Source organism: Ambystoma mexicanum, chromosome 4p, assembly GCF_040938575.1.
Source record: "Ambystoma mexicanum isolate Mex_15411 chromosome 4p, UKY_AmexF1_1, whole genome shotgun sequence".
Classification (NCBI taxonomy): Eukaryota; Metazoa; Chordata; class Amphibia; order Caudata; family Ambystomatidae; genus Ambystoma; species Ambystoma mexicanum.
The window spans coordinates 411276962-411291101 of NC_090927.1; the positions used below are offsets into that span (position 1 = coordinate 411276962).

The 14140-nt window shown below is 42.8% G+C and overlaps 1 protein-coding gene across 3 annotated transcripts in view; it reads left to right on the forward strand.

Annotated features, from left to right (window-relative positions):
* The window catches only part of NBAS (NBAS subunit of NRZ tethering complex), a 3456930-nt gene that overhangs the window by 305632 nt on the left and 3137158 nt on the right, over positions 1-14140 (forward strand). For all 3 annotated transcript variants that reach the window (XM_069605942.1, XM_069605943.1, XM_069605944.1), the window contains exon 7: positions 4578-4711. In XM_069605942.1, the coding sequence (XP_069462043.1) occupies positions 4578-4711 (134 nt within the window). The remainder of the gene's footprint in view (positions 1-4577; positions 4712-14140) is intronic.

A 14140-nucleotide genomic window follows, 5' to 3' on the forward strand; every position in this document is an offset into this window, starting at 1 on the left:
TGGGGGCATGCGAATCCATGAAAGATACTAACGCTGGAGAAATGGAGTTACAGGTAAGAAACTACTCCCCTTTCTGCATTTATGCATGGCTGGTGGCTAGAAATGTCTATCCAAACAAAAAGGAAGCTTGCAGATTTATTAATTTGTGTGTGGCAGAAGGTTTAAAAATATCTGTAGTGATCTGTAATCTGAAAATGAGTCTAGAAATTAATAAAGAACCTTTATTTTATTGAGATGGCTGAAAAGATTCAACCTTTCAACTTTTAGTAAAACTCTCATAACACTGTAATAACACAAACAAACAATATAAGTTCATATTGCATACAGGATAAAACAAAACATCTAATAAAACATATAAAATAGGATTCCCATTTCACAATTAAAAATCATTCCTTTTTTTCCCCCACCCAACGTATTGCCTATTGGATAATCACTATAAAATGTTGAATATTTCATATTAGGAGTTAATAATCCCTATATTCGCCCTTCTGTAAAATAACTTTAAAAAACATGTTAGCTAAGATTACTGATGAGCATTGTCCATTAAAATCCATTGCCCATAATTTCTTTTATGTTAGATTCTTGTAATTCACAAAATGCTTAAACAAGTGTCATGATCCCTGCCCCTAACCCTCATAGGTAAGTCACTGGAGCCAGGCTACGATTCCCCATGATGGCCTTAAAGGCCTTGCCATCTCATCAAAGACTCTCCTGGAGTCAGTTCTGGCACCAGGCTCATACTCAATGTGAAGATGACATGGGACCTGGACTTGTTAATGAGCTTTTGTGCAACATGGAAGCACCCACATAGCTCAGTTCCAAGAGCTGTGCTATGCGGTCTAGTGTTTTGGGTGTGGTCAGGCCTTGGAATACCTGGGGCTATATAAACCACGCCCAGGCAGAGGAACACGCTTCGAGTTACTCTGCGGTTAGCAGTGTGACGCTCACTGTGTTCAGCTCGGTCTCCTGAGTTCCTTGCCTGCCTTCCTGGAGCCGCGTTTGCGAAAGAACAAGAACATCTTTAGTACGACACTTACCTGTGAGTAGTATCCTGTTCGCAATCCACCGCTCGCCCGGTCCAGTGAACACAGCATCTCGACGCCGCATCCATCTCCGGAACACCGCAACCTGGAAAGAAGAGAGCGAAAACAGCATTAGTAAGCGTTTCTATATTTTAATTCAGAAACAGCAAGAACCATCAGACTCTTACCTGAATTCGAGCCGCTCTTGGTCAGCATCTGTTCCGGAACCTCACAACAACCTACAAAAGAGAGGAAACACAGGTTAGCACATGAAAAGACAAGAAGGCGCCACATACTGCGCATCCACTCACTGCCTAGTGCTCTCTCGGTCAGCATCCTTTCTGGGACATTACAGCAGCCTACAAGAAAGAGGGGAGACAGGTCAGCACAAGAACGAATAGCGCTGTGCATCGCACATTCACTCACCGCCTCATGCTCAACCCCAGTCAGCATGACAACACCAATAACCTCTTCCAACACTTAGAGGAAGAAGCAGAGATATTATTAAGGGACAAGAGAAAGAAAGAAGGACAGATTATCAAGACTGTAAAAAAACAGCAAACTTACCTTAACGAACTGGAGTCAAAGCAGGTCTGGACTCGAACAGGGCCCACACCAGTAAAGCAACTAGGTCGTGACTCGCCCACACCAGCTATGCGCCCCTGCACCGAGAAGCAGGACGGAGAGCACATCATACAAAAAAGCAAGGTGAGGAGAAGGCTTAAGCGGAAGGTTTGGTTCTCAAGGGAGCCGGGAGCCAAGCAACAAGAGACAGTTAAGTTTTAAATCCGATATTCCTGTATTGCAGGCCCAATCCTCGGCCGAACAAATTCCAAGGGAGGGGTTCGAGAGTGCGAGTGGTTCAACCAGGGCTGAGTGGCGTCCCCCTGGATATCAGGTGAGCGTTACAACAAGTATAGAATCGTTGTAGCTAGTAGTTTAGGGCAAGCTACTGTAAGGAAAGCATGGTATCCACAGCAGACACAAACACACGATTCGAAAACCTTTATTTTGTAGTTTACTGGGGTTGGTGCAATTCCTAACTGGCCCCAACTCTAACATGGGAGTATTCTTGACCATTAAATAAACAATAAACAAGTCCAAGTCGGTCTAGTCAAAATAAAGGTCTATACTAAGAAAACCTAACCTTGCCCTCCTTCTCAAATGACAAATGTGTAAAGGGAATACAAAAAAGAAAATATAGTGTCTTAAAAGAAATGTCAGAATGGCTTAGGTAACGACTCCCTTCCCCATGTTCAGAAGCACAGGGTCTTAAGAGTTTCTTAAAAATGATAGGTGGATGGTACAGTTCTATCAGTCTTGCACACTCTGGCTTGCCAGTGCAATTCAACAGTTCAGGCTTGGGTTTCAAGGTTTGACAGTCTAATCAATTCTTTAGGTGTTGTCCCCTTACCACAAATACACAGTTGTGCTTCTGGCTTTCACTTTTCCACTATTCAACGCAGGCTTCCCTCTGCTGGGCTGGAGCCTGCCTTTCCCTTCACATTCAACTCTTCACTTCATCACAGTTCAACACAGGCTTCCCTCCGCCGGGATCCAGCTGGTCTTTCTCTTTGTGGGGGGTTCCCTTCCTCACGTTATGTCCTTACCTTTTTTTACTGTCGAAGACTTTCGAAACCTCAAGGATTTTGCATAGACCTCTGCATGACCACTTCGACCTCCTCTTAAACAATTTGACAATCAACAATCTTAACAACACCAATGCTCCTTGGTACTTGTAGTTTTCACCTTTGCCCTCTTGGTGTCTTTAAAAGTTCACACGCAACACCAATGCCCTTTGCCACTTGTAGTTTTTACTTTTGCCCTCTTGGCATCTTTACAACATTCACATGCTCTTTACTTTGCCCTCCTGACGACTTTGAGTGTTCATATAAATTGCTTTTCACTCAGTCAACTTTCCTGCAGGATTGCGGTTACTTTCTTGCTTTTATCTTCCGCTTTCCATTACTCAGAACATTTCACAGAGACTTTCGAATGTGCGACTCCTTTGCTGGACCACTCTGTTACTTTGTATCCTTTTCTCAAAATTCAACCATTGTTCTCTTCACTGCGCGTTTTATCGGTACATGTACAACCTTCAACTCTTCTTACATGCCTCTTTTGCTCCTAACACAAACCAGGCTTTTGTTTCCCTTCGATGACTCACCGGTCATGTTAGTTGGGCTTTTATCTTCAATGCTTTTCCTGTAGCAGTCAAGGCCGTTACCAATGCCTCCTCTGCTCCTCCCCAACTCTGTCGTTCACTCGGGTGGGTAGCGCGCCGCCTGGAAAAGCTTTGAAGGTTTCTCTTTTCCGCTCACTCGTTTTCAGTTGTGGAATGCTTATGGGTTCTCTAAAGGATGGAATTCCTGCCTGTCTCTCTCTCGTTCTCCGCAGCAAACGTTCAGACTCATGGTCTTCTAACTTCCACAGCCTGGTTCACATCATCCCCGACAGAGATGTTCTTTTTCGCTCCCAGTCTCGCTCAGAGTATGGTCAATATGAAGTGGGGAGGAATAATGAGAGTTGTAGTTTCCCATAAAATAAACAGGAATAGGGGTTAGATGGGTTCAAGAAAAACGGGGATACCATATCTCACCCTCAGGTGCTTCACCACCATTCCCAGAGGACCTTCCACCCAGGTGATCCTCCTTTGCTTGTCCACCCCCGGGGTCGGGATCCAAAAGCGATAGCCCTTCCCTGGCCACCTGAGTACAGGGTCCCCGGGAACTATGCCAGGAAACACCCTCTGGTTTTTCACACTAGCAACAAATGCCTCAGGGTTTCCCATGCACCTTGGTTGTTGCAAAAGCGACAACCTCTTTTGTATATTGGCCATCTCTCCCTTAAACCTCTGACTTCCCTTGTAGGCCACAGATTGAACCGCAATCTTAAAAACTCTGTACATTATGTATGGCACGGGATTAACCTGTGCTCAGGTTAGAAAAATAGAAGGTAAAAGAAAAACTGAGCTGTTTTAGCTTTTGTGGAGTTTATTCAGAGTCTTCCCCTATAGCCGACTTGCTTATCCTTTTTCATTTATATTGTATTGGGTTTTCAATCATTCAACATATTAACAGAAATACATGTTTGGGAGATGTTGTAGCCCATAGTGATATGCAACCTTTTACAAGATGGTGGCCGATAGACCTACTTCCATGCCAAAATATCCCCTTAACGGAGGCCATGCATACAACTCTGGTGATCGTCCTCATATGTTCTTGAAAGTGCTTGTTCTCGCTTTACTTGCCATTCACTGCATTCTTTCATTGATTTTATTGTGGTACTAGCAAAGGTTCTCCCCTTACTGCATTTTATCTAACTGCTTGTCATTAAGTAGTGGTACTACACCTAATAAAATGAGAAAAGCAATGTGTTGACACAAGCAGCCCTCATCAATATCAAAATAAATATTTTAAATACATTAAGACACACATTTTAAAAACATGAAACACTTGTTCGTAATCTGTTTTGTTCTTGGATAAGAAAGATTTGTTTGTATCTTCGTCTATAACTGGGACTGACTTTGCATTTTTTCTATTTTTCTGTTCCTAGTACCCAAGGATCCGAACCCCCAGTGGCGACGAGTGGCATGGAGTCATGACTGCACACTGCTGGCTTATGCTGAAAGCACTGGAACTGTCATATTGTTTGATCTGATGGGAAGTGAGCTGTTTGTCATACCACCGGTAAGCATGGCCCTTTCCATCTACATGACCTAATAACAAGGAGATTTTTCATGCTCACCAAAGTTGCATTATACATCAGTTTTCACGCTTACTTGCATCATTTTAAAAAGGATTGTCTATCGCTCCCAATAATTTGTCCAACTCTATTATGACTTCATGACTTGGCTATGTTTATGTCCATGACCCATTTCGTCTCCAGAGAGCTGCATATGGTCTCAACAAATCCTGCTCTGTTCTGAGAAAACTGATCACAGTGAGAGGAAGAAACACCTATTTTTTCTGAATTTGGGAAATTTCACAAATTAAATATTTCACCATACTGGAGCCCATCTAACGTTATGTTGTGTACTCTTTTCCTATTCTCCAAATTTGCCCCGAAACACAGTCCAATCGATTCCAAACACTTAATTGAAAACTCTTGTGCATGAATAACCATAGTCTACAGACAGATAGGCACCCTATCACAAACATTCTTCCCACGCTGCATCCCTCCATCCTTTTGCCTGTGGCACCTATTCTTTTACTGTTTGTGTTACATAGTTCAAAGCATCTTTTAACACTATAAAAGCAACATGTTAAACCACATATTACTCATAAATCATTACTATTGCACTGGGCGCTTCTGGAGTGAGATCGCACATAAATTAGCGGGAAAAGGCATTAAGATTGTGGTGGATAATGTGTGGGCCTGTCTGCTGGGAGGGTTCCCTAGGCCGAGGAAATTCAAGCCTGTGAGCAAACTGAAAGATCTGGCATATGCGCTTGCGAAGAGAAGAATTGCTATGGGGTGGAAGACATGCCACAAACCTCGGCCAGGGATGTGGTGGAAGGATTTGCAGAGATGGGCGGTGGCGGAAACTATGGTATGGCAAGAAGCCAGTAAAGCTGGGGGGAGGAGGAAACTGAGACTCTCATGGCCTGGAAACTGCTGATAGCATAGCTATTTGGGTCGGTATCGGACTCAAGGGACCTCATTGACAGCAACCCCCATCACAAGATGCAGAATAGGACATTAATTAAAGTAGGCTCGTAGTGGGGGGAGGGAAAAGGGAAGCAGTGAGCGCGACTGCATAACATATAAGGGATATGTTACTGTATGCACTGCAAGTTTGGTTTGTATTGTTTGTTTAAAAATCTGATTTGAATGTTTAAAAAAATAATCATTCATATTGCACAATATTGACCAATTGTTTAACGTATCCATTAATGATAAATGGCAATAATGTAAAATAGCAAAATCACTGAATTATTGGCCATGAACTATGACCAAAAATTTTCATGTTAAGATCCCCTAAATACTCGCAAATCTCCCAGAGACAATTCTTAAATCATCTAATACAGGGCAATTGATATTGAAGTTCTATTGGGTTTACAGACTTTTGCGTTGAGAATCTACTATCTCTTTGTACCAATGAATTATTCGTTTCCAGTTGATTATACCTAAACTGTTGATACACCCATAATTTATGTTGGCTTGATAATTGATTATAAAAAGGAGACAGTCGTTGTTAGTACAGTACCTTCAACTCTATCAGCAACAGAACAGTGTTGGCTCGCTATCTGTACAAAAAGTCGGGTGAAAAGTTTTGATTGTAGCAATTACTATCTTTTTTGCGGCTATTTCCCCAAATTAGGGGACATTTTCTAAGAAATATAGGGATGGGGAGTTAAGGGGAATAGTTAAGGTGGGGGGGGGGACTCCTCCAGCATTTTAACAAAAAATTCAAAAAGCTGCTGTAATTTCTACATTAGAAATTTTAACGTAAATCCAGTTGGCTTGCGTACCTGGTGATCTTCAAGAAGTAGAAATTACCTGCGGTGTTCAGGGCTGACCACCTTTGAAATCACATAGCCTTCCTAATCAGTAAGGAGAGGACAGTGAGTCTAAAGGCGATCCCCAAGCCGGGAAACCCTCTGGGGGAAGAAAACCCTCTTGTTGATGATCTTCCACGGCTGATGGAACAGGCTGGATAAAAGAGGCTAAGTGAGAATCCGGATCTTCAAAAAAGTAGGCAACAGGAATAGGAATGACTTAATGGAAGGACTGTTGAATGAGAACTGGAAAGAGATTGCCACAGGAAAGCAAGAGAGCATAGAGCTCGTATCTGCTACAGTGAAACCTGAGCGTTGCGATGCGTCTTCACTAGCCGCTAGGAAGCCTATGTTGCCTTGTTTTGATTGTCATCTTAGAATGACATCACAGCAGACATGGTGACACAACCATGTTGTCCGCCACCTTATTATGGGAAACAAGTCACGTCGCAACCATCATCTTGGTATGTTATGATGTATGTGGTTCCCTGTGTTTCCATACAGAGAGGGTGATGGAGTTTCCACTTCTTCCATAGGGACCAGGTAGGAACAGGTACAGGTTTCCCAGGGTGTCCCTTATGAAGCGCTGCAGGACAATGCAGGCATACATGCTAGAGCTAGGTTTCCATGTACCGTCAGTGTCCGTACAATGTCCAGTTCCCTAAATATTGGAGCTAATTGATGAATAGCTAAATATGATAGCAGGAATTGCATACATGTGATATTTTGTATTCCACCCCATCAGGTGTCCAGGTGGTAACAGGTGGCTTCTTCCTCTGTATGAGAAAACGGTTTGCTACCTGAAGTTTCAGGTGTGAGATATGAACGCAGGGTGAATGTGGGAGCAAGAGGGAGGCAGCTGAAGAACACAGGATACAGAGTGGAACCTTTAGAGTATTTTGAAGTGCCCAAAATACTTTGGGGAAAGCTTGGATGGTTGCTAGGAAAACATCTTTTTGCTGCTTTCCTCCCAAAGACTCCCTTACTTTTTGCTATTGTTTTCTGGCAAACCAGACATTTTGGAGGTAATTAGATCGATCTGCTTCACTTCCCTTGCCTTTTGCCCATTCTTATGGGGAAATTGATCAGTCCCTAAAACTATCAGTACTGGGAGGCTATGTCCCTCTCAGTGGATTTCATGCAATTTTAAAGCTGCACACATCCCTAAAGAGAAGTGCGATATTTTGTATCCATATATCTTTTTCTTTTGTCAGTTTGTGGTTACAAATGCAGTATTTCCATGATGGGCTGGTGGGCTGGTGGGAGTGAATATTGTTCTACTGTGTTTTTGACTGCTTTTTACTCGCACACTTTTTGCATTTTACCTCATAATAAATAGTACCATATGCTTTAAAATAGCTTTCGCCTGTCCTTGGGCCTTCCTTCTGGCATGAGTGGATAGCCACTGGCAATTTCAATGGTACAGGTCCGTACCATTGGTGGACCTCATGACGACTCCATTCCAAATCCTTGATAAAAAGAAGACTCTGCAGCCATTCAACAGATCATTGTTGAAGGCAAAGCCACTACGAAGAAGTGCAGCCCGCTGAAGACCCATGGACGATCGTTGCAGCTGACAAGCATCAACTCCATTGAAGTCCTGGTGAAACCCTGCTTCTCTTTCTTGATCTCACAGAGGTCCTCATCAGTGCTTCAATCCCTGGACCGGCGGGGAACAACTGCTCGAGGTTCCGTACCGCCTGATCCTTTGGACATGTCCCTGGAACACCTGGTGGACTGACCAACTCTCTCCTTGGCTACCTATCTGCGGCCGTCCCTGTTCTGAGTGCATCCTTGGAACTTGGAGGATCTTCAACTTGTGCTACAAGACGTCTGTGCCTACATTTCCAGCCTTCGAGTCCCAACAGAAGCCTTCCACGGCCTGCTCTTTTGTTCGCCAACAGAAGATCACCTGTTGCTACCTGATTGTGGTGTCACAGGATGCTGCTTTCTTTGTGTCCTGGAGGTCCCCTGAGGTCACCTGTCCCATAGAAGTCTGCATCTCTTCTTGCCAAGGGTGTCCAGCTGTCCAGTCTGCAGAACTGGAACACTAAAGTCTGAACCATGTACTAGCCGGAGCAATTTTTCTATTTATGCATTGCTTTGGCAATAATGTCTTTGACTAATTACTTTTGATATAATTCTGTTTTTCACTTCTTATTCTCCTTCTGTCCCCTTTAAGTACTCATTTTTTGTTTTGTTTGTGGCTGATTATTAATATTCCTTTTTTGTTTCTTTTGTTGTTTCCTTTCGGTGGTTTCAAATGTGCTCATGATTTAGTTCAGAGATTTTTTGAGGAAGATATTTTTAATCTGCCATTTTTTATGAGAATCGTTATTGTAAAGTAATGTTCAGATGTTGGTCTCCTCTGTCATTTGTGTACTTGCTCCCGATTAAATATCATTCAGACGTGTAACACCTCTTTTTCATGTTCTCTTAATTTCAGCTGGTTAGATAGCTTTGATAGACGGCCCAAAACATACTATCTCTACACCAGGTGAGAGGCTAGCGCTTCAGTCTATGATGATTATGTCCAAGGCTTGAAGCGATGGAACTTGTTCCATTAGTATGCTCCCAAACGAAATTTTGCAAATTGCAAAAAGGGCAAAATAAAACGCCTTCTCCATGAAGGTCCACATTATGACATGCCCAATCGCTCTACTTCTAGACTCTAACAATCCGCCACAGACTCAAAGCCCCAAAAAGAAACATGCCGCAGAAATACATCCCAATCAATGTTTTGGGAAGAACTCTAATGTTCCTTTGAGGCAGTATTAGCACTGTTAATACAATTAAATATATAAGGGTTCCTTGGGGTATGCAGCACATCAGCGTATACAGTTTTCCTATGTGTCCATCAACTTTTGGGGCTGATACCTGTCACCATAGGAGAAGGGAACATTTTCATTAACGTGGCCGTAACTTACTGAGATGCCCAAGTATTTGATTAGCGTCTGTGTGGGCCAGTAACCTCTATTAGCACCCGGCACATGGGGAACTAGCCAATCAGGTGGCTGGTTCCCCCGGCTGTCATCTTACCCTCACCCTCCATCCCTCCTTTTTCTTTTCCATTTCCTTATCCCACTCCCCAACTCCACTTACCAGTTTTGTTTTTTAAATTTTTATATTCACATCCATCCACAGGAAGTTTTGCAGCAAGCCATCAAATTCTCTAAAGCTTTTCTTCCTAACATGTAGTGGCAGCGTGCGCATCACGTAATTGATGCGTGGCGCTTATGACATTTTGATGGCATTAAATTTCCCCCCCAAGTGATAACTTCAATTCTGTCGATCTTGCCAGTTCCAACTTCATTTTTGATATTATGCTCTTCATGTTAATATCCACCATTCGACGTACCTCATTTGTTAGCCAGACACCCAGATATTTCATTTTCTCTGGACACCAATGAAATCTGAGCCTTGTAACGCACAGGCTTGATCAAGCAGACGAAGCCGGCATCGCCTCAGACTTTGCCAAATTGATTTTATACCCTGAAAACTACTGCATCAGAGCCATCAATGAGGAGTCCAGGATCTGTAGCAGTAACCGCATGTCATCGGCATCGGCATATAACTACACCTTCTGCAACACATCTCCATACTGAACTCTTTCGATCTCCTCAAGAACATCAGAGTCGATAGGCAACCGTGCTTTGTCCCACAGCCCAGTTCGAACATTTCAGATGACCATCCATTTGTATGTAGATCAGATGTCGGTTTTGAATAAAGCAATGATATCTGCACCAAATCCACAGCTCCTCAGTAGAGCAAACGGGAAACTCCACTCGATTCCGTCAAATGCCTTCTCGCCATCCAACGAAAACAGGGCCACGTCGGACTCAACTTATTGTATTGCTGCAACGTCAATATGAATTTCCGAACGTTAGTTGAAGGGCTCCTTCCTCTCACAAAGCCGGACTTGTTAGGGTCAATTAGGTGTTCTCAGTCCACAAGGAAACGGCTTTGACTGGCATTTTTTTTTCAGTATTGATCAGACTGATTGGCCTATTACTCCTTATGGAAGTCGACGGTTTCCCATTCTTTGACAATACTGAGATTGAAGCATGTCTTGTTGTTGATAATACACCTTTCCTCCTTGACTCAATATCTCCAATAGGAGCTCGAAGGCTACCCTCTGCATGATTCAGTAAAACTCTGCAGGGAGCCCGTCCAGACCAGGACACTTACCACTGTTTAAGTGTGATGCCGCCCCCATCGATTCTGCCACTGAAAGATCTAAGTATAATGAAGTTTTATTGTGTCCAGCAATTTATTCAAGCCACAACCATCCAGGTAACTCATTAGGCTTTCGTCAGCTACGAGGCATTCAGAGGTATATAACACAAGGTAGAAGTCTTGGAATTCCTTTTTGATCTTTGCAGGTCCAAATGTCAGCCTTCTTGAGGCTCTGTAATGGCACTAATGGTTCGATCTGCCTCCTGGACCCTCAAACGATGTACCAGAAGTCTGTCACATCTTTCACCCCCTTCATAGTAATTACACTTAGTTCTGAAAAGGAGTCTTGCTGCCCTTTCAGTTAATAACTTGTTCAGGTGATATTTTTATGGATTAACACCTACCTGGCGTCTACTGTTGGATTTGACACATTCTTTCTCTCCAACAAGAAATAAAATATCAATCAAAAACTCCAGGACTTGAGCATGTTGTGCATTCAACTCGCACTTCAACACTTTATTTCTCTTGCTGGATAGACTTAACAGCAAGCCACGATATAACTTTTAAAGGCCAGGTCGAGATCACACACACATCTGGTGACCAATTCAGTGATATAAAGAATTCAGCCTTTTTCACAATCTTATCAACCAGCTCAGTGTCATTCAGTAGAGTAGTATTCATCTTCCAGTAATTGGATTTGGGTATTATGAAAGACAATGGCATCTCAATCCAGAGTGGTGCATGATCAGAGATTAGTATAGCATCCACATCTGCATGCATGAAATTTTGTGTATATTGGCCAGCAATCAATAACATATCAATTTGGGAAATTCCATTGTGGCACCCTGAATGATATGTGTAACCTTTAACAGTAGGGATAGCTAACCTCCACACATCCACAAAATGGAACTCATCAACTAATGCATGTAAAGATAAATGATTTCCACCCGTACAACTTGCAGTTCTGCCACTCATATCCACTCCGATCCACACACGGGTCAATAGTTTCATTAAAGTCCGCTCAGAGAATTAAATCAACCTGCCCAACTCCTTGAAGAAACTCTGCGAGAGACCTGAAAAAAGAGGAATTCTCCTCCCCCGCCCTCCCATTTGGTGCATAGATATTGCAGATCCCAATGACAGAATCCTGTATCTTAATTGTTACATAGATGATTCGGCCCTCATCATCCTTTTTCGTCAAAAGGACAGTCAAGGGCAGAACTTTTCTCAAAAGAATACAAACCCCTCTTGAATTAGAGCAGTAACAAGCTGAGAATACTGAGCCCACCCACCCTCTCCTCCTTATGTCAACATTAGCGACCACAAAAAAGTCTCTTGCAGAAGGGCTACGTCTACCTTCATTCTGTCCAAATGATCCAGGACCCTTCTTCGTTTATTCCACTCATTGATTCCGTTCACGTTACAAGAAATCACTTTCAGACTGTGCTTGCCCTGAGTTGACATCATGAAGAAATCACTCCCCTTCCCCAACTCACAAAACCAGATAAACAGAAACGCAGACAAACACACAATAAATAACAAAAGAACACTAAAACACTTCCTGGTATTATTGCACGATAAAACCATTCCAAACCCCCCCACCCCCACATAAATATCCCCCACAAATATATTTCAACAAATATTATGGTATGTCCACAAACCCAAGAACACACCCTACGCGTAACAGATTGCAGTAAGCGTGTTATTCCTAGCCCTCGCTCTGGCTCTTAAACTCAAACAGGTGTCAGACGTTTGAAAGAGACATGCTTTTGGTATCTTCCTACTTGACATTCATCATACAGTAGTAAAAGAACCATCACAAAGAACCATAGTGCCGTCTAAACTACCAAAATTGCAATTTGAAACAATCATATTCTAGCATGAACTAGTCGAGTTCTCTAGTTTCAAATGCCTTTCTCTTTGCCCATCATCAACATTGCTAGTAAAGCAGATATGCTGGCTATGTATTTGTGCTTGATCAGGCGTTCTGTGACTTAGTTTTATGGTTAATGGTACCATATTTGTTGAGTCACAAAATCCGTGACCACATTACACCAAACCACGTGTGTACAGACAATTGCAGGTAACTAAGCTGCCTTTAACATTAAAAATCGCTGTTGGACAGTCAGCTGATAAAATTAGAAATAGATGAGCTTCAATGTTTCTAATCAGCAATTGGCCTGTGACAGTGATCCATTTTTTATTAAGTGAAAAGTACATCAAAGTAAATGACATTGTGTCTCTTTAGGGTTAAAATCCCGAGTCTGAAATAGTTAAGTGAGCACATCCTAACCATTTGTTCATAATGCCACATGCAACATTTCTATCAGACATGACTAAAGGGGTGCATTCCAATCCTTCTAACCTTATCTTATATGCATTTTAAAATTAGCCCGCTGCTTCCTTCTTAAAAAAAAAAAACGATACACCTCATGGCCTCGTTACACTTAACCAGCAGAATTACTCCCACATTTCATTTAGCAGATCCGAGAATCCATTCTTATGGAAACATTTATAGAGACATGTACACAGCTTGGCTGTTTTTGTTTCAAGATGAGTAGAGCTTTTGTGAACAGTTTCATTTGCTGCAACAAGGCTCGATCAAGAACTCTTGGTTGCATGGCCATCATCTAGGGGCTTTCAAAGGAGCCCTGAGCCATGGGAGGCTGGATCGACAAAGCAAGCAAAAACAAGTGCAGAGCAACGCAAAGGCAACGAGAGCGCTCTCCATTAGCACTCCGCCCGGCCCATGCCACTAGGATACAGACATACAGATATATGCCAATGCAGTCACTTTTACTTAAAGTCAAAAAGAAAAATGCCCTCACACCCCCGCCCCCCACCAAAAGACGTCAACATTTTTCCTAATTGAAAAACAGCATTTCGCTTCGCTGGGGACAGGCCATTACCCCCTGTTCCAGCCCTTGGAACGGCGGCTTAAGGCCACATTAAACTATTTACTCGTCTTTTATATCAACAGAAGCAATATTTCCCTGTGTGGCTGTCCAGTGTTTTTGTTTGACGAGTAAGGCACAGAACCAGTTCACTAATTGCAGTGCAATACACTAGCCTGCAGCATGTGATGTCCGTGCCCTCTTCTAATCTAAAAGCAGCAAAAGCCTCCAATGCCAAATCACACAATTGTATGCTGTTTTTTCGAGCAGGCAGAATTTGTTCTCGCAACGAGTTCATGAAGCTTTATAAGAAGTTAGTAATCCTGCGTAGATGCAGCCACTCGCTTCAGCCAGTGAATACCAATGTGTTCATCTTTGCTGTCCATTGCACCTATTGCTTCCCCTGCTTACATGACACAATCCTTGCAGAAACATCTGATATGTGAGGTAGCCTCGAGGGCTTATTGCCGCCTTGTCTGACGTTTGGCATTTTGTGTTGTTCCATTAGGTATCAGTCCCGTTTTTATCCTACGCAAATCTGCCATTG